This window comes from Eschrichtius robustus, chromosome 14 (assembly GCF_028021215.1).
Source record: "Eschrichtius robustus isolate mEscRob2 chromosome 14, mEscRob2.pri, whole genome shotgun sequence".
NCBI classification, from domain to species: Eukaryota; Metazoa; Chordata; class Mammalia; order Artiodactyla; family Eschrichtiidae; genus Eschrichtius; species Eschrichtius robustus.
Window position 1 is genome coordinate 11,543,016 of NC_090837.1, and position 21,606 is coordinate 11,564,621.

At 37.9% G+C, this 21,606-nt stretch overlaps 1 protein-coding gene across 2 annotated transcripts in view; it reads left to right on the forward strand.

Moving 5' to 3' along the window:
- Positions 1–21,606, forward strand: part of TAOK3 (TAO kinase 3) — a 179,483-nt gene that overhangs the window by 141,547 nt on the left and 16,330 nt on the right. For both annotated transcript variants that reach the window (XM_068562825.1, XM_068562826.1), the window contains 4 exons: positions 6,540–6,674; positions 14,505–14,741; positions 16,443–16,571; positions 20,207–20,410. In XM_068562825.1, coding sequence (XP_068418926.1) covers positions 6,540–6,674; positions 14,505–14,741; positions 16,443–16,571; positions 20,207–20,410 — 705 coding nt within the window. The remainder of the gene's footprint in view (positions 1–6,539; positions 6,675–14,504; positions 14,742–16,442; positions 16,572–20,206; positions 20,411–21,606) is intronic.

The following is a 21,606-nucleotide window of genomic DNA, read 5'->3' on the forward strand; positions in this document are numbered from 1 at the left end:
ATCTGTAAAATAAGGAGTTGTTCTGTACGATTTCCAAGGTTGCTTCCAGCTCTAAAATTTTGTGCTCAGGAGCAAGCTTCATCCATGCCTCACTCAGGACAAGGTGTACTTTTATCTCCTACATTATGTATTTGGATTCCACTTAAGATTTCACTTGAAAAGGCTTTTTTTCCCTAAAAGCCAGTGCCCGGATCAGTCCCTTCTCCATGTAGATGGGATGGTAGCTACACTGTATTACGTGTAGGTATGGGTAACGTGTTGCCTATGGGATTCTCCAGGAAGCAGAGCTGAGATGGTTTAGCACAGCAGGATTTTGTTTTGTTTTGTTTTGTTTTAATTAGGAAGTCCCTTTGGGGTCAACACCTGTGGGAGGGAAGAGAAAGAAGCAGCACTGGGCAGAGAGCAAAGTTGAACTGAGATGCAGTCCAATGGCAGCCTCAGCCAACCCCTCCAGGGAACTTTGGAGCTAAAATGGCCCTTCAAAGTTGTCCAAACTGGGCCAGAATGGCCAGGGCTAGATCAGTCATTGCATATGCGGAACCTGGGAAGGGTGCAAACTTGGACAAGGCTGCTCTCTCTGCAGCCCGTAGGAGAACTGACAGCCAAAGACGATTGCCGACAACAACTCCTTCCTTAAAGGGGGATCTGGGTGGTGCATTTCTGGGCCTATTGTAATTTGTGACCACAAAGATTAGAAAAAAAAGCAATCAGTACTGTTTTATGAAACATTTTCCAGTTTTGTATTTCTAGAATCTTAGAAAAGCCTATACATCAGTAAATTATCATTTTATAAACAATGTTCTACCCATTATCTCATTATCCTATTTTATTTTCTTTTTAATACTTGTCACTATCTAAAATTATATTATGTACTAATTTATCTATTATTTCATGAGTAGAGTGTAAATTTCATCATGGTTAAAACTATTCTTACCTTGTTCTGCACTGTATCTCAAAACCTAGAACAGTGCCTGGCACAGCATAGGCTATGAAATGAATAAGTAAATAACTATGGAATGAATGAGGAACAGACAAAAAGTACACAGAGAATGAACTAAATACCAGATACTAAATACCATCCTGTTTTGGTTCACTGAACATAATGGATTAAACGGGTTAAATAATATTAAATATCTTTATGGTTTGAAAGACTAAAATAAATAGATTTTCTCCAATAATAGTACTCTAGACAATAAGAACATGCTTAATAAATATCAAAATATAAGAATAAGAGTGGAGAATTTTTTTTCCCCACCCTTAACTGTTACAATCAAGACTGCAGACATATCCTAAATTAGTCAAATCATATATATGACCAGATGACCATTTTATATAGGAAGTGAACTTACTTTTAAAGGCCATGTGTAACTGGTAAGGGCATGGTTTGCAATTAGCTGTTCTGCATCCAGAATAAAGATGCCCTGATTTTAAGAGGACAGTTCTATCACAGATCAAGTCCAAAAAATATAAAGTGGGACACTGAAAATTTTCCTTTAATATCAGGATTTCAGGTTACTTCTCTACAATCTTTGCCTCTACTCTGGTCTTTCCCAGGCCCTGAAGGGATCCTAATCTAATCTTCCCTTTGAGCAAGAATGATTTGATAAGTCTAAACGTATATTCTGACAAAATAAACTTTAAGCACTTATTTCTTTTCCCCTTGCTAGTGTTGCCACACTGCTTTTTCCAATAACAAGAATATCACCTCATCTCTAGACTGTTAGCTCCTCGAGGACATCTCTCTTCACGTACCACCTAGATGGGTGTCTGTCACATAGTAAGCACTCAATAAATGTTTTGTGAGCTAAAATGAAGATGAACTTTTATAGGACACAACTCTACACCTCAGTTCTTGATTATTCATAAATGAGTCCAGGGCAAACTCTTAATCCAGATTAGTTTTTTTTTGCTGTAGCCTAGGCTGCCTCTAAGCCTCCACCCTACACCTTAAAACCACTGGGTGTACAGCAGTAGCAAACAGATTTTAATATTGTCCTAAGCAACAAAGTCTATTTTTTTAAATTTTTCAATTAAAAGGTATACTTTTATTTTGTTTAAGTCTAAAATCAATTACTGTTGCTTGCTGCTGCCTTCTATTAATATAGATCACGAGACTTTAATATACTAAAACTCTTTATTAATCAATTTGTTGTTTCCAGTATGCCTAATGAACTCTAGTCATCATGGCCCTCTTTTAGAGATTATTTTTAAAAAATCCTTATCTTCTAACTCCTAAAGCTTTACTTGACCCTTCCTATTAGTCAATGTTAGTGGGGTTTTTTCTTCCCCCTTCTTTAAAAAAAGAACAGCTTTCACCATTTTCGTGGGAGGAAAAAAAGAGAAATGTCCTTGAGGGGATAGGATGTTCTAGTTTAATTTTCACTGGCTTCAGTGGCCTTTCCTATTATTTTTGCTGAAGAGAGGGACGGGTTCTTTGACTCTTCAACTCACGTTTGGCAGAGTAAAAGTAAATTAACATGTGAAGGCAATGTTTCTTAAACAGAGCAGTCATACAAAACACCTCTCTATAGTAACATCTTTATCCTCAGCGTTCTGCTAGTCATTTTCTCTCCCTAATAGCTATCCTTCCAGGTGAAGATATCCTTTTCCATCTTCTCGCCTTCCTCTGGCCCCAGCTTTTGATAGCTGTACCTGCTTAGGCAATCATTTAATCATTTTGAACAAAATGAAAGAGATGGTGGGTTTGCTGATCCCTTCTCCACAGCGTGAAAAGTATGGGAACCTATAAAAAGACGTCTCGTCACCAGAAGAAAAGCCATTTTTAGATACGCTTCCCCCCACGCCCCCCCCGCCCCCGCCATGTAAAGGGGTGCTTGTGTGTGTGTCACTGTTTTGCCACTTCCTCAGAGTACAGAGTGGCAGGTTTTTATGAAATACAAATTTGAATTCTGTTAAATAATAACAAAGAAAATGTCATTTTTTCAGAATCTCCTCAGACCTATATTCTTGAGCTTATTTATTCAGCAAACATTTTTTGAATGCCCGCAAAGTATCAAGCACTATGCTAGGTACTGGGAAGACAGATTTTTCAAACCACATTTACTCTGCCTTGAAAAAGCTCACAGTCTCATGCACAGGCGAGTATAAGTATGATGAGGAGTGTGATAAAGGTATACCCAAAGCATAGCAGAGTCCAGGAGAGTGGTTTCCAAGGTTAATTTCAAGTTAACCTAGAAACTCTGAACAAGTGACCACACCATGAATCCTTATTTCAGAAGCATAAATAGTCAGACATTTAGGGAAAAACTTCTAAATAAAAGTAAAGCCCTTTGTCCAGGGAATAATAGTAAAGTTTTTAATCTGAAGAAGTTTTACTTTTTATAAAGAAAGGACATTATAAATTTACCAGGTTAACACAGACTTACTTAAAACTGGTCCCCAATTCATATTGGTATTTCAAAGAGCTATTTTGTTCATTCCTGGATGAGAATGTTTTAAGGATAAATTATAAACAAGTCATATATTTTGTCTTGGTAAGGTAGAACATGATATTTGTTCTTAAACTTCTGAAATCATTCTTCAACATCAAAGATGTTGGTCCTCTCATCAACATTTGTAAATCATATGCAGCGGTGCTTAACTGTGTAAAATAGCAAATTCACCCTCTCCAGTATTGATCTTAAAATGTGTTCAGGTCGGAAACTCTGGGAGGCAAGTACAGTCATTTTCAAAGGGGCTGCTACTCAAAGGGGTGATGTAACCAACAGACCACATACCCAGTAAAGCTGATAGTTTAATTTGTTCTTACTTGCTTCTCAAGTCACATTGCCCTCATTTTAAAATTGCTTCATTATTTAAGTTGTCTGCAGAGTTTTGAACTTGTTTTAAGCAATGGTGTTGAATATTTTAAAATTTATTTCCCTGTGCACTTGGATATCCACTGTTAGACTGAAATATTGCCTCATCCTGTGGTCTCTTGTATAATATTTGGAGACTTAGTGTTGGTGATCTCTGTTATGAAGCTAGTACAAAAACTAAAAATTCTTCTATAAATTTTTTTTTAATTTTAAGGAGATGCAAGGGATTATACTTTTAGCGTTAGCATTATTTATTATATTTAAAGTAGATTAGAATTTTTGACCTCTTCTCTCAGACTAACTTCTAAAATAGAATTATTTTTTAAATATACCTTAGTGGGTTATTTAATTAGCTGCATGTCAACTAAAATCACTATGGTCTCAAGTTTTAATTTTTCCAGTGTATTCCAATACCCTTGAGTTTAAAAACTTAGCAAATATGATGTGACTTTTAATTTGATAAGCAGGGTCCTAACCTACAAGTGTTAATTTTTATCTGAGAGAAAACAACTAATATTAAAGTTATACATATTTGCATATGAATGTGTTTTGTTTTATTCTGTTATGTGAATAGTGTGGATTCCACAGGTTAACTTTGTAAATCAAGTTATCAAAATTTGAAATTTAGCTGCTGCCACAGCATTGAAGAGCTCCCTCTCAGTAAGTACACTTAACATTAGCTAACTAATACTCACCAAAACTCTGACCTGTAAAACCACAGGCCTCTACCTAGCCTATCTCTTCTGATTGCTAGCATTTAGAAGCATCTTGCTTTTCTGGGACTATAATATTAAGTAAGAGCAATTTTGGAGTTAATGTAATTTATTAATAAATATCCAGCAATATGAATGGTAGTAGATCCCAGTGCCTTCCTCTCTAGAACCTTAAACCTAGATGCATAAATCCCACACCTAATCTCTCTTTGCCTGCTGAAATTAGAATTTAGATTTCCCAGGAAATAACGTAGAAATTTTTAAATTGACCTATCAAGTATTTTTTTATAAATTTCAAAAATATGGGTTGAGATGCATTTTTAATCTATAGCACTATCTAATAGAACTTCCTGCAGTGATAGAAATTATCTGTATCTGCACTGTTCACTGTGGTAGCCATAGTTAGTGGCTAGCTTGAAACACAGCTGGTATGACTTAGAAACTGAATTTTACATTTTATTTAATTAAAATATCCATGTGGCTAAAGGGTATCTTATTGGACAGCACAGCGGTAGAATATCCCTTGAATTTGATATATATGCCTTCAATGGCATTAAAGGTCCCTTCATTATTTGAAAGCAACATAGACCACAATACAGTAAATTTTTTTAAAAAATCTCTAAATATAGACGTAATGGTAAATACCTTCCCAACATTCTGAAGCATTCTAATTTTATAAAAGGGAAAAGAAAATCAACCCAATGATGAATTTAATCATGGGTCTTCTCTTTTACATAGAAACCTGGATGTAAAATTTAATTTTCCTCAAGGAGTCTATGTGTTTTCAGCATTTTACACTGTATAATAAAATTTTGTATTTTTTAAGCCTTTAATTTTGTTTACTGATGAAGAAAAGAGCAATTATAAAAAATTTCAAATAGTCATGGACAAAATGCAAAATTGACTTCTCACAATGGTTTCTCCTAAAACCCTAGGGCAGTAAGAGAATTAATTTCTCCTTCCCCGTGCTGAACATGTACTATTTGAAAATCCCCCATGGTTGTACATGTTTCTGAGCTATTAATTATTACAGTATCTTTTTTTCTGAAAGGTTAGTGCTACTTACTGACTGGCCACTCCATCTTTTATCGAGCAAAGCATTGCGCTTTGAAAGCATTTACCCCTTTAATAGTCATTTCAATTGCATTTAAGAAACATCCATTATTATCTTTCCAGGGAATGTTATTTTTCACTGGGCATTACAATAAGATTAATCATCTTTGCCTGTCAAGAAGCCCAGACCTGATTAAATCAGTCAAGGACATTAAATTCCAGCTTTACTCACTGTGGTGACCATACCGACATTGAGTTGAGGAAGAATTTGTGAAAGTATCATTTTGTTAAAATTGTATGCCTGTCTCTTTAAATCTAAAAAAAAAAAAAATCCTTTCAGAAGCTGTAGAGAGAAGGTGCTAGAACTGTGTACGATCATGACTGGAAAGCAGGATCCCTCAGTGACTGCCGAATCTTCCCAGCACAAGATAGAGAGGCAGTCCAGCACAAGCCTACACTGGTTCTAGGCAGAACGATGATCCTACCGAACAGATCTCAAATAAAATTAAATTGAGAAAGCAGATCTTTCAAGGGAATGAGGCGGAGGCTCGCTTTTATGTTAAAAGCCACCAGCATCCTCCTTGCTAGACATGGACATGACATTTTTAAAGGAATTATTTGGTTACAGCGTTTTAAGCAAACTGTTCTAAGGAGTCTGTACATTGCCTTGTTTTTTCTATTCTTTTTTTCTTTTGCATATATGTAATTCTGGAGGTAAAGAAAAAGCCTGCCAGGGATTCAGAAGGCATCCCACTAGCGATCAGCTGACATTCCTAACTGAAGGCTGCAATGTGTTGCTTATTCATTTTGTACCGTGGGAGCTGCGGGGACTAGCAGAGAGCTAAACTATGCATTTCAAACAGCAGTGCTTGTGCAGAAAGAGGGGTGAGAGAGAGGCAGCCGGCGAGGAAAGAGCACAGCTGGACTTTCTCCTTGTTTTTATCCATTTCTGCAGGATCATGTATTCATAAGGGATGAGGCGGGCCACGGCGATCCCAGGCCTGAGCCGCGGCCTACCCAGTCAGTTCAGAGCCAGGCCCTCCACTACCGGAACAGAGAGCGCTTTGCCACGATCAAATCAGCATCTTTGGTAAGCAAACACCCCTCTACCCACCTTCCCTTCCTTCCCCTCCTCCCCATCTGGCAGCCTCTCGCCCTCCCTGAGCCTCTCTCGGCTTCATGGATGGGAGGAAAGGAGTCAAGAATGTTTTCTCCCTCCTAATAATTTTATTCATTTTAGAAAAAAATTTGTTGGCATAGCAACCTGATCTCAGATATTTTAGCATTGTCTATGGCATGGGAAAAAAAACCCTTTGTGTGTGTGTGTGTGTGTGTGTGTGTGTGTATTTATATATGCTGTATGTGCAAAATAAAAGGCCTTTGAGATGAAGTTGCTAATCTGTCCAATTTTGTAAAAGCTATTTGTCTTTTCATTGAAATAATAATGCTAAAAAAATATTTTAAAGGTATTTGATGTGTGTGTGTGTGTGTGTGTGCAGAGCACTATGATTCTTTTTGTATAGTTACCTGTGTGTCTATAATGTGTACACACACATCAAAAGATAAAACACAATTTTTTTAAAATATATGGTTGCTGGCTAATGTATATAATTGTAGGAAATAAGGTACTTGCTTCCCAGGGATGGATTGCTGGTCCGTCTGGTTCATTCATTTATTTATTGCAACAATGGTAGTGGCTGCACTTCCCCGTTTAACCCCTGAAGAATTTCCTGGCACCGATAAAGCAAGAAGGGCTTTGTAGGAGATGGTAGGGATGGTTGTGGAAGAAAAGATACTGTAGGATCCTTCAGCATTTTTACTATTGCAAATGTGATTGCTGGATGCCCTTGTAGTAGCAAAAGGGGTGTGTGCTGGAAGAGTTAGTTTTCATGCCTCCGCCCCTTGGCCCCCCACGCGTGCGCGTGCGCACTCTCACACACACACACACACACACACACACACATCGTTTCATCCTTGGCACTCTAAACTCTCTTTAATCATTTGCTTCTGAATCTCACTTCTCAGCCAAAAAATTATTGAGATATTAGTTGTTTTGCTCAAATTGATGTTAGAGGTCACATGGGCAGGAAGAGTTAGTGTACACTGCCTGGCTATTACATTTAGAACCTATGATGACATCATCCAAGGCCGACCCAGAAATGATTATTTTTCTTGTCCTATTTTTAAAATCTGATTTCCACTCTTATTTCTCAAGTGTTTTAAAGGCTTCATTTATCTTTGGGATTGATAATGGTTTATAATTTTTAAAAACCCAAATATAAGGAAAATGGAAGTTAAAGCACCTACATATTGCTATGCCTGCTGCTGTCTAAAAGCAAGCAATTTAATTTAGACTGCTTACAAATAAGCCTGGCTTTAAGTTCCTTTGTATAGAAGTTTCTTGTATTCTCTTCAATGGACAATTTTTCATTTTAAATGCATGCCATGCTGTGTAATGGAGATCTTAAAATGTCCACTATGTATTTGCTAATGATTATTAAGCACCTACAAAGCATGCTTTTGAGTCTAAATAAAGCATCATGAAATTATTGAATAATAAATACCTTCATACCATGATATCTGACAAAAGGAGAAATATGGTGTGTTTAGAATATGACTACTTACCACTGACTCTTGTGAGACTTGTACCTTTATCCAGACCTGTGCATGTTGAAATGAGAGGAGAAATGAACAGCCACTGAGACTCAGAGCACCATAAGCAGGTTTTGAATGTGAAGCAGACATTGTATGTGGGTTTTCCCCCTCTGGGACAGGTTCTCTTCTTTTCTCACTTGCCACACCCTCATTCCCACATCATATATTCATGACCTCTCCTGCCGCCCAGGAAGATCACTACTGCCATGCCAGAATGGTCTCACGCTCGCATTTGTGAGCTCACCCAGGCTCCTCTGTGTGTATATCAGCCATCACAGTCTCCCTCTCTGTGAATGATGAAAGCTGCTTCCCTACTAGGCTATCTCAGGGCCACAGGCAAAGTCCTCAGGTACCCCTCTGAATCCTACAGGCTCGTAGTGCCCATCCAGAGAACAGCTGGGATCAGTCTCTCTGAGGGACTTTTGATTTGCTAAAAGGCCCCTGCACCTATATTGAGTTAAAAACAGAGTGGCTGATAGGCTGTTGCTGTAGCCACAAAATAAGGTGTTTTATGTGTAAAATCTTCTCCAAATGTGATGCTTTGGGAGTCACAGTGGGATTGATGCAAGTTTATCAGCGTTCAGTGGTATTTGTATTTAACAGTTTTTAGGGAGAAAAAAATTAATGAAAGGGGAAAGTGGTATGGTTTTGAGTGGTCCCATGTCCCATTTTGGACAGTCTAACTGTTGGTTAAGATAAACAGTTGTGGATATTTTAATATATATTATTGAGTACTACAGTTCTACTACCCATCATATTATTTGTTTTAAAGGCTAATTCCAATAGGAATATATAAATCAGGGCACTGGAACATCAAAAAGAAGTATCTAATTTTTAAAAACTTATCTCAACCCTTATTGTTTTCCGTGGACCTCTGCTCAAATGAGAAAGTCTAAAATTACTTAAAATGACATAAAAGTAGGAACAAGATCATGGAAAAATGAAAGTCCAGGGTACTGAATAATCAAGTCATTGTTGAAACCTAACTTCTTACAGTTAGTAGCAATACAATATTGATTTATTTATTTTGGTTTTACTCTTTCTTTATAACCTACCAGCAGCAGTGCTAAGAAACCATAGAGTGATCCAAAAGTGAACAGCAAAAAGAAAAAGAATTTAGAAATTAATTTTTCAATTACTAGATAATAAGTGATACGTGTATATTTTAAAGAGACTTGCAAACTGACAGAAAAATTGCAATTCCTCAAATTTGTTATATCAGCCTACCTCTTCTACATAAACCTAAAAGAAGCCTAGCTCTGTGGTTTTTCCACTTATCATTTCTTTCTACATTGTGCTTTTGAATGGCGCTATTGACAAATATATTAAGCCAATGGGCTACAGGCTTTTACTGCTGATGTTTTTATTATTTTGGCACCTTAAAACTGAGATTTTTTATGTTATTATGCACTGTTGCACAATTACATTTGTAACAAAGGACCTTCATACCAGAGGAAACCCTGAGGAAACTTTAGAATTTTATGTATATATATATATGTGTGTATATATATATATACATATATATTATAATAATTTAAGGGCAGAGATTATTGACCTTATTTTGAAAAATTAGGGAAAAGAAGGGCATTTCATGGAATCTCTTTTACTTTATCCTTTCTTTTTCTTCTTCTGTTTGAAAGTTCACATTGGGCTGATATGTTATATGAGGAAAGGAGTTGTTTATATAGTTCTTTGGAATTACTACTCATCTGACTTCTTGGGCTTTTGAGATGTGCCTTCCTTGAGTTTTTATTGTTGGTGAATGGAGATCCTAACATTTTAATTAGATTAGTGACCCATGGGAGTGTTTTCAGCTATTGTTACATCTGATGTCATTTCCTAAAATTTCATAGTGTCCTGGGTCACTGGCATTTCCCATAGTAGATGTTACTATAGAGAGCACCAAGGCCATATCTATAAGACAGTTCAGCTTCTGGCCTTATAAAGGAATTCTCACTAGAATGCAGTGGTCTTACTACACGTGTGAATTTATGTTAGAATGCACATTAGGGAGAGGGGCATGAAACTCTTAATTTCTAATACCAAGAAAGCATGTAAGAGAAAATTATTATTGTTCTATCCATTCAAATATAGATTCTTTGGCTTTACCAGATTCAATAGAAAAGTTCATATAAAAATGGAATCTTCACTTGCTTTTTAAAAATGTAACATAATCATTGAGCTAATTGTGAAATTGTATACCTAAATGAGTCTGATAGACAAGCATAAAAATATTAGAGCCTCAGCAGTAAATGCTACTGTTTCACCTCTCATGTGCCCTGCTGTTCTGTTTCTAAATGCTTGAAAATGTGTTCTCTCCCTGAATAGTGTACCAGAGGCTGCTTATCAGAGTATTGCATATCTCCTCTTTCCTTATTCTTGGCTTTTTAATCACACTAAGATCATTGCTGATACTATTTTTCACTTGTGCTACTGCCCAACCCACATGACCAAAGTCTCTCAATAAACGTGTTGAATGTATGAATGAATGAATGAATGAAGTCTCTTCCAGTCCTGTTATCACAGGAGAATTTGGATTTATAAGTGTGCATTTCAGAGTTGCTCATGTCAGTTTTTCTGTGTAAGGCAGAATTGCCTGGATCAGTCATTACTTTTATTATGAATTTAAAACATTTTTTCCCTAGGTGTTCTAAAGAGTGGAATGTCAAATTTCTAATGCCAAAATGTGACTCATTGTATTCTTTTTAAGAACTTGCTATAAATTTTATTTGTTCTAAGTGCTGAGGTAGCCAGCTTTATCATATGCATTATTTTGATTCTTACACATAACTAATCTTATAAGTTGACTTTGATCTCTTAAGAGGGTAACATTATCAGCCACCCTCCTCCTCTTTTATCTTCAGTAATTTGCTTATTAGCCTTCTAGTGCAGTGTTCTGTACTTGGTAGGCATACAGTACACTTTGGATGAAGTGGTTTGTTTTAGGGCCAAATTTTGCTGGAATTAAGTAGGGTAGAATGCAATGGATGTAGAAACTTTCTGAAAAAAGTTCAGCCTTCCTTTATGGTTCTTTATTTTTATATATTATTCCAGGTATATGAAATAGTTAATTCAGAGTCTGAAATTACATATACTTGTAATCCACAACCTGGATATAAGTACAGTTTTATTGTTAAACTGGCCTTTCTCTTGGATCCACTTCTGGTCTATGTCCCCATCACCAGAAATGCTTAGTTGAGGGGGGACAGGAACCTATTTCTCTTAGCTTGGCAAAAGAAGGAAACCAACCCATATCGAACATCTCCTATGTGTCAGACACCTTGCTAGGCACGAGCGTTATCTCATCATAGCAATAGCTCCTCTTCAAGATTTTGAGAGACTTCAAGAAGTTATATGTAATTTGCCCAAGATCAGTTATATAGTGAGGGATGGAATGAGATTTGTCTCCTAGCAACCTACTAAGTGTGGCAAGATGATGCTGCCCATTTTTCGTTGATCACATTTTTGAGATCTACCACTGTAAAAGCCAGTCACTACATTTCTATAAGTTCCTCAAATTTTTAGAGTTATTCAGTTTGTAATTTAGACTTAACTCTCTCCAGCACTCACTTTTTTGGGTGTTTGATTTCCTCTATTACTTTTTAACAGAAAGCTTCATTTCTTTTCTGCCTTGGTGATGTGAATTTCCTCAGGCAATTCAAGAGCCTAGGACCTTAGTTCAAACCCCAGGCTTTATAAAAATTAAAGAGGTAAATTACATGTGAAAGCACATTGTGTAAACCATAAAGCATGATTAAAATCATGAGCTATTTTTAATTCTGTTGACCAAATAGCGTATTCATAAGACATGAAGTATAAACTTAAAACTCACATGGTATACATAACTGTATAATATATTTTTATATATTTCATGTTAGACTTCATGAACAAACTGTTGTTATACTTTTATTTAAATTCATCTATCTAGCTTGAGCATGGAATTCTAAAACTCAGTATCTCTAAATGTACCTAGAAAGACAATTACTTTGAAACTTAGAAATTATAGTTGTAACGAATGAAAGGTGATACATTACGAGTTTAAGAAAGTGATTATCCAAATTATGGGAAGCATTCTCATTTACAAGCAAAATGTCTTTCCTGGCATTCAGTGCTGTACAATGATAGCATGGTGAGCTTGTGATTTGTCTCTGCCACATGCTTGTATGATCTGGTATGCGGTAGGACCACCCTCTTCACAGGGACTCACCCACCAATTAGGATAGAAAATGTTCTTGACACAAGTCATTTCCATTTTATCTTGGGGCTGCCTGGTTTAAGGAAATGGCCATCCTGAGAATATTTTATCGACCACAAGCCAGTCAAACATTCTGCTGGCAAATTTTAAATGTATCATGATGGCTGTAGAGTGTGCCATGCCTCAGCTTTGGGAATCTGATTAAAGAAGGGATGCTCAAATAAGAAAAAATAAGTTTATGGGTAAAACACATCTCAAACCCACTACCCAAGAACAGACACTTTACTGCCATATTTGTCTGAAAAAGAAGTGAATGCAAAAAGGACTAAATGGTATCCTTTCTGTGATTGGAATTTTTTTTCCCTGTAATTGAACTTCAGAAAGGCACAAGTATGAGAAAGTGAAACACATGCATTGTTTCAAACTACTTCCTCCTTTTATCATGAAATAAGTACTTAAAAAAAAAAACCATGTTATAATGATGACAAAACATTATTATTTTCTTTAGAGTGTTCGGTGCCTCTTTGGTGATGCTATCCCTTTTTTTTTTTTTCTTTGTCTTGAAGTATCTTCTGTTCTTACTCCTCATCCTTAAAGAAGATTGTCCTTTAGAAAAGAGAAATGAATATAAGAAACCTAGTGTTAGGTTCAGCTGGAAAGGTTTCAAAGTTTGGCTTATGTTTAATGGTATACTTTGATAATACTATCCAGTTACAGAATAGTACTCTCTTGATAGTAAGGACTCAGTCTAGTATGCAGGGATACCTTCTAAAAAGAGCAAAGAAACAAACTGTTCTTTGTACAAAATGCACTTTGACCCACAAACTGAAAATAGTAGAAAGAATTAATAGCAGCATGAAAATTTCCAGTAAAACTTGTTTGAGAGTTAGGTTGGGGAGAAGTGTCTGATAGTAGTAGATCAGAGTGACTGAATTACTTAGTGTAAAACAAAACTAAAGTGATAATTGTGTAATTAAGGTTTTCTACTAAAATAGGGATGATTAGAAGGAAGTGAACAGGACAATAATGAGGGGTCATAAATTAAAGAAAGGACTGGAAAATCAGAAAAGGTTTAATAGAAAGAAACAAGAAATGCCGAAATTTATATTCGCAATCTTCAGTTTGTTGGATATTCACTTGAGAATGGGTTAAGGAAAAATTACTAAGGAAAGTAACCATCCAAAAATCATAGAAATCTTTTCTCCTCTTTAGGAGACCATGTGAGTGTATATAATTTGTTAATATCGCCTTTGTGGGGAAGGGGAGGAAGGAGACAGATGATTTAAAAGGAGAGAGCTCGCTCTCACTCTTGCTCAGTTCACGTTAAGAATCGGAAACAAATCTTGTGCAAACTATTTTAAAGGATATTCAAGATTCCTATGACTGTTAGAGACGTGATCTTTAAAAAGAAACAAATAAGCAACATGCTATAGTGCAGCACTTCCCAACCAGAGGGATTTTGCCCTCCAGGGGACATTTGGCAATGTCTACAGACATTTTTAATATTGTCTTGACTTGGGACATGCTACCGGCATCTGGTGGTTAGGCCAGGGATGCTGCTAAAAATCGTACAATGCACAAGATAGCCTCTCAAAACCAAGAGTTATCTGGCTATTGTCAGTAGTGCCAAGGTTGACAAATCCTGGTGCAGTGGAAATAGCATGGCTCTGGAATCAGACAGAAATGGGTCTGCATCCTAGCTCTAATGCTTATTAGCTATGTGACCTTCAGGATATACATTATGATATATCAAAAATGTGTAAATATATTTTGGCTGAATGAATATATTAATTCCCTTAAGTCTCAATTTCTTCATCTATAAAATGGTGATGTTAACACCTACCTTATGAGTGAATAGAATGAATAAGTGAATGAGATGGTTTGTAAGATTAGAGATAATATAAAGAGCACCCAACTCAGTGCCTGGTACATGTGAGTGTTCAGGAAATGGTAATTAAATTGATGGTGACAGTGAGAAATAAAATTATGCCAGAGGGTCCTTCTGCTTTGCCTGAAAGTTTCTCTTCCACGAATCTGGTTACCTGAGTTCTGTTCCCCAACCCAAACCAGGTTACACGACAGATCCATGAGCATGAGCAGGAGAACGAGTTGCGGGAACAGATGTCAGGTTATAAGCGGATGCGGCGCCAGCACCAGAAGCAGCTGATCGCCCTGGAGAATAAGCTGAAGGCTGAGATGGACGAGCACCGCCTCAAGCTACAGAAGGAGGTGGAGACACATGCCAACAACTCGTCCATCGAGCTGGAGAAGCTGGCCAAGAAGCAAGTGGCTACCATAGAAAAGGAGGTCAGTGTGCACACACATGCCCTCCTGCCACAGCCAAGCCAAGCCTGTTCCCGTCAGCAGCATCCTGTGAGCTGGAGCCGGGAGTGGTGTGCTTTTGGGGGATGGAGGGACAGTACTGCTTTGGGGAAGGGGGTCCAGGTTTTATGGGGCTACTTAAAATTGTCATTAAAAGTTAAAAGAGTAACTGAAAGTATATATTGCATTCTTGGCCATTCAGATATATTCTGAGCATCAGTCCCGTGATGGGGGTGTGATACACGTAAAAAGAACCAAAATGCTTCTATCCTGTGGAAACTTGCACCACTCAGGTCTGTTACTGTGCCTGCCTCACCCACAGTCCTCTTCAAAAGAAAACTGCTCTACGAATAGTCCCTTTTAGTGGAGATAATCCCTGCCTACAGCTGATTGGACTAGGGATAGGCACCTGACCAATGGCAGCAAGTAATTGATCTGGCTACTGCTTGGGTCTTCTAGGGACCATCTCTCTTCCCCATCCAGGTTCTAAACTAATTTTAAAAACAGACAAGAAGGTAATGCAGATTGAGTCAAAATATCACTTTATTACTGATAAATATTAGATAGGAGAAGTGATTTATATCTGAATGGAAACAGGCCTAATAATACTGAACAAAATTAAACAGACTTGCCCACCTAGGCACTGGCAGTGCTAAACCAGTTGCCTTCCCCACCCCCACCCCCCATGAGACTTACATAGTATGGAAAAGCAGGGGTGAATCTGTGCTCCCTGGGGATGGAGTGGCTGGGGACAGGGTGCCAGGAGTGTTTCAGTAATTACGCTCTCTCTCTACGTGGAAGGAAACATCAGAATTGTAGAAGCATTCCCCCAAACAGTCATCAATCTATGAGGCAGTCTGGCATGAAAACCTCTGCCCAAACAGGGACGATGTTGATTAAATAAACCAGTCAGAGTCTTTCTTGGGAATTTGATTTGGTAAATATGTGGAAAGAATTGTTCATAATGGAAAAGTTGTTGCTAATAGAAGCTAAAGGTGAAAAGATACATAGAAAGAACCATAAAGCATACTTCTCTCTGTTCCCTAAGTATCTCATCGTACATATGTGCTTCGTCTAGATGGTTCCCTGAAACTTAGATTTGGTCGCTTTCTTTTGATTGGGTTATCTTTTGTTTTGTTTTCTATCCATTTAGGAGCCCCCAAAATGTCCTGATATCCAACTATTGTGGATTATAGTAGATGCCTCAGAAAGCAAAATGTCATTAACTTTGCCGATTATACTAAAGATGACCCCATTCAAAAATCTGATAGTTGAAATAACCAATTAAAGGGTTAAATTCTTGGAAAAAAACTGGCCAGTCATCGTTATTTACCCATTTTTATAATTTAACACTTAGGCTACCAACAATATAATAAAAATCTTTTATTATAATCCTTAGTTCACCTTTTATACCATGTATTTTGTATGTGTTCAGTAAAACATGTTTATGGTTTATCTTCATGTTTTTCCCATAATTGGGAATATATTTTTCACTGGTAAAAACTTCAATTTTTTTTTTTCTTGTCTGTTTAAGATACAGGAGAATCAAATCAGGCATTTACTTATCTGTGTTTTAATTGTTTGTTCAGAAATACTTTTGGACTCTTTTAATACATTCGAGAATATAGACAGCTGAATTCTGTGTGAAGAACAATTCATACTGTATTACATTTGTTATTTTATCAGGCAAAGGTAGCTGCAGCAGATGAGAAGAAGTTCCAGCAACAGATCTTGGCCCAGCAGAAGAAAGACTTGACAACTTTCTTAGAAAGTCAGAAGAAGCAATATAAGATTTGTAAGGAAAAAATAAAAGAGGTAAGAATACCGATATTTTGTAGTCATCAAGTTGCCATTAGAATGGCTGGAACTTAAAATTGATTCATCTTACACTGTGATCAATAGTGTAACCCATTGATTCTCAAACTTTCCAGTAGAATCACCTGAAGTGGTTATTAAAACAGATTGCTAACCCACCACTAAATTTTCTGATGCAATGGATGTGGGGCGAAGTTTGAAATGTGCATTTCTAACAAGTTCCCACGTGATGCTGATGGTGCTGGTCCACGCACCACACTTCAGGAACCATTGGCCTAACTCTAAACCATTCATGCCTACTTCTGGTTTGTTCTCCACACTTCAGACTGTGGTCTTTTCAAACCATGAGTCTCATCATATCACTTCATGATTTTAATATTCATTGGCTTCCCATTGCTCTTAGGGTAGATCAAAATACTAGAAGTCCATATGTGGTCAGCTACCAGCCTCCCCTCCACTCTCATCTCACACCAACGTTCCCCCAACCTGCTTACCGCGCCCCTGACTTAGTGCTGCTTCTGCCACTGTGGTCACTTTTGGTTCCTCAAATGCGTCAAGCTCTGACCTTCTCCACGGTCTTTGCTCACACTCTTTCTTCCACCAGGGTGCTCTCCCCACCCCCACTTCCAGTCCCTTCCCAACCTCCTTGTAAGACTAAGGATTGTTTATTAGTACCATAACTTAAATTTCACTTCCCCAGGGAAGCCTTTTCTTGACTGCCTTGACCAAGACAGGTGCTTCTGGTTTTACAACACTAATTTTCAATCATATATATATGATTGGAAAAATTATATATATATTTTTAGTGATTATTTGAGCTATTTTACCCTACTAGACAGTAAGCAATAAGAGAAAAGACCATGTCTTTTTTTTTTTTTTTCTTTTTTTGGCTCATGACTGTATCCCTGTGTCTGGTACATGTGAATATTTGATAAATGAGTGACTGATTCTTGACTGTTTGGTTGAAGACCTCTAGTGGACTTAGAGAGTCCCCTTGAGGAATTGCAGTTTGATCTGAAAGCTCAAATTTCTTCACTTCTCCTTTTACCAGTACTTACAGGTGAATTGCCTGCAGTTCCATAGACTTTCCTCCTCATGAGACTTAGGACTTCTTATTTGTGGACTAATAGTGTATTAAGGTTTAATAGAATTCAGATGGGACATTGACTTAGTGTATGAAATCATTCATTTGAGCTCATATTCTAAGTTAACAGTATGGGACTTAGCAAGATTCCTCTCCAATTCTTTTTTAATTAGGAAGTGAAAGCAGGCGGGTTGGGGTGAGCCTCAGGATCTCTTGCCCTGCCCAGATGAATCACTGGTAATTGTTGGAACCAACAGAAATTTGTATCTGCTCCGCACTGCCAGAATGGAAAGAATCTCTGACACTGTAAGGTCTAGAAAACCAGGTTGTAGAGAGAAATAGCCAAACCAAGAAGATTCACATGCTCTCCATTTTCTTTTAGTTATTGTTTGATCTTGATTATTATATCATAATAGAAAGATGTTGCTGGATCACAGAGATAACCTTGATTTTTCAATAAGAAATTTTGGAATTTTCTCAACTGAAGATATTCTTATTTCTAACTCCATGTGTTCACTCATGCTCTGGAGGCCATACTTTATGGCTGTAGCCACTATTTTGAGCATTTGTACCACTAAGGTATTTGGAGATTTCCATGAACTCCATCTTTAGAAGGTTTTCCCACAGAACAGCATTCAAAAGTTCCCACTCTGTCCTCAGGAATAGGGCTATTTTTGGTTCACCATACTCAGATTTATGAGTTTGAGAGACCACACTCCTAAACGTACAAGTCCTTCAACATGCTCATGGAGAAAAACAAGGCTACACCCAATTTAAGATCACCTCTATAAGCCTTTCTATGCAAAGCTAGTATTACTCCTTATGAAGTAAAGCTTAGTTCAGACTATTGGAAATGGCATGTATGTTTAGATATTGATATAAAAGGTATCGTCCTTGGGATGACAAAACAATATCCGTTACCCCTACTGTTGATAGATAACAGGGGTGTGGGCAATACAGAATGATGAATGGTCCAAAAATAATCTTTCCTTGATTTTGGAGTGAATTTTTATGATCGTCTTTGAATTTGGGTGTGCAACATAGTGGTTAATGCCAAACCTAGGATTGAAGTCACGGCATCAAGAGATGAGTCCGCCAGCCTTCCTGTGGTGATCCCAGCTTACTCCGTGCTGGAAACAGCTCTTGCTCTCGTTGATTCTAATATTTCACTTGAGATTTCACTGGAACAGGAAAGTTGAATGTTGATTTACAAAGACTTCTTGGCTAAGTGCAAAAACAATCTAAATAGTGTGTGATGGCCACATCACAAAACATCAAGTAAAATAGGTATTAGTAATTAAAGGAGATTTCAACTGAGTAGTTAACCAAGTATTATAGGTCCAGCTTGTGGGTGTGAACAGTATGAACAAAGAGGGGTGCCCTGTACTTTCTCTAAAAGTGGTCTTCTTACTTTCCCCATAGACTAACATCTTCTTAACTGTTGTGATTTATTGCTTTCTTCCCTTTACCCATATGGTCTGAAACAATTATGAACTTTGTCCTTTTGAAAATATAGGTGGTGTATTTACTTACCCTCTAATATCAAATAAAGAATGCTCATTCCTGAAATTCAAACTAATGACATTTGCAGCATTACCTCCTGTCTGTGACATCTGCCTACTTCTCTCCATCTTGTCACCACCTCCTCTGTCTAAGCCCCGATCGTCTCTCGCCTGGACCTTTGCAATAGCTTCCTAGCTGTCTCCGTGGACGTGCTCTTGCCTCCTTCATTCTGTTCTCCACGTGGCAGCCAGAATCGTCTTTTTCAAATGCGCCTGATTATGACACCCCCACACGTATATAAGATGCATTTCCCCTGTGCTAAAGCTCAGCGCCCTTGACCTGGCCTGTAAGGTCCAGTAACAGTCCTGCCTGCCCGTCCAGCCTCATCTCATGTCACGCTGCACCACCCACCTTGGCCTTCTCTCAGTTCCTTGATCGTACCATGTTTCCGTTAACCCACCCGAAGGGTTTTGCTCAGGCTGTTTCCTCTGCCCAGAGTATTCTTCCCTCTCCTTTCTCACTGGTTAATTCTTACAGATTTTTCAAATTTCAGCTTAGCTGAAATTTTGTTACCAAGATCAAATATTTTTTATTCAGCATCCTTTGAACCAAGTACTTCAGCTGCACGGTAGTTATCACGGTAATCTTCAGTTCGTTTCTGTGGTTCTTTGACTGATTTTTGATTCTGGGCTGTAAAGCCCCATGGTGGCAGACACCATATTCTTTTGCTCACCGTTGTATCCTTGTGCCTTGCACAGTGCCTGTTGCACGATAGGAACTCAATAAGTGTGTGTTGATTTAATGAGTGAACTCATAGTTTCTGAGCATGAGAAGCCAAAGACATGAAAACTAACAAGTCTCCCTCTCAATTGATAAGAAAAAAGGGAGGTGAGGGGGAGTGTGTGTGCAACACCAAGCCTTTCTGACCTTACATTCTCAATTGCTTTCAAAATAATTTAATCTGCATTGCAATGAGCTATTGTATTTCTTTTTGCCTGATGAGACTGGCATGTTTTTTGGGGTTTTGTTTTTGTCTGCTTTTGTAAAGGAGATGAATGAGGACCATAGCACACCCAAGAAGGAAAAGCAGGAGCGGATATCCAAGCATAAAGAGAACTTGCAGCACACACAGGCTGAAGAGGAAGCCCACCTTCTCACTCAGCAGAGACTGTACTACGACAAAAACTGTCGTTTCTTCAAGAGGAAAATAATGATCAAGCGGCATGAGGTGGAGCAGCAGAACATTCGGGAGGTATTTATCGTGTTCATAACCGCTGCCACTGACTTAAAACAGTAAGCCTTGTGAGGATCGTGGCCGGGGTGTTTTGTGCATTCCTATGTCCTTAACCTGTGCAGGCGTCAGTGCAGTCAGTGCCTGACACAAAGTAGATATACAGAAGTGCCAGGGAATGAATCTACCACTGCTAGGAGAAAGCCCATTTATAGAACAAGGAATCAACCTTTTCCAAATAAATGTAACAGAATTTTCTTGAACACCTATTATAAGCCATAGCATGCAGTGGAGAATCAAAAGAAGTAGAACAGAGAATTTTTGCTTTTAGCGTGTTTGTCAAAGACTTGCGTTTTTGTGACTCTCCATGAAACACTTAAATAACATAATGCTGCTCTACAGTTATGTTAATTCATTCCATCATCCAGCACTCATGGAGTGCCTTCTTTGTGCCAGGCACTGTGCTAGAGATGCCAGGGCTATTGAGAAGCCATCCTCCCTGCCTTCAAGTAGCCCTAAGTCTAAGATGGGAAACAGACATGTAACAGACTAATTACAATGTAATGTGTTAGGTTTAGTAATAGATATAAATAAACTCTCACAGGCATATATGTCATGAAAGGGCTTGGAAGATTCCGTGATTGATGGGGAGTTGAGTGTTCTGGGCGTGTGGAGTGTAGTGTCAGAACAGGAGTAGTTGGAAGCAGGATGGAGGGCCTTGATTCTTAAGGCAAGACTTTTAGATTTCTGCCTGAAGGCAGTTGCATGGGCATGAGAAGGTTTTAAGCAGAGGAATGACAGTGAGAGTTCTTTGTTTTGAAGAATTATTGCCTCAGTGTGAGGGTAGCCTAGAGTGGTGAGAAGTAAAGTACACTGAGGTCAGTTAGGATGCCCTTTCTCTAGTTCCACCTGGAAGAAGCAGTGAGGATAGAGATTAGATCTGAGTGACATTTCTGAAGCAGAACTGACAGTAATTCAAACCAAATGCTGTGAGAATTTCAGAAGAAGGAGGAGTCAAAAATGAATTCAGAGTTTCTAATTTGGGAAATTGGACGAATATGATGTTATTCACTGAGATGAGGAATACAGAATGTGAATCGGTTGCAGATGCAAAGTTCAATGGGAAATCATTGTGACCTGGAGTAATCCGAGAAGCCCTCAAATGAGCTAGCACATTGGTAGAAACATCAAAGTTGGATAAATATCAAGTGTTAGCC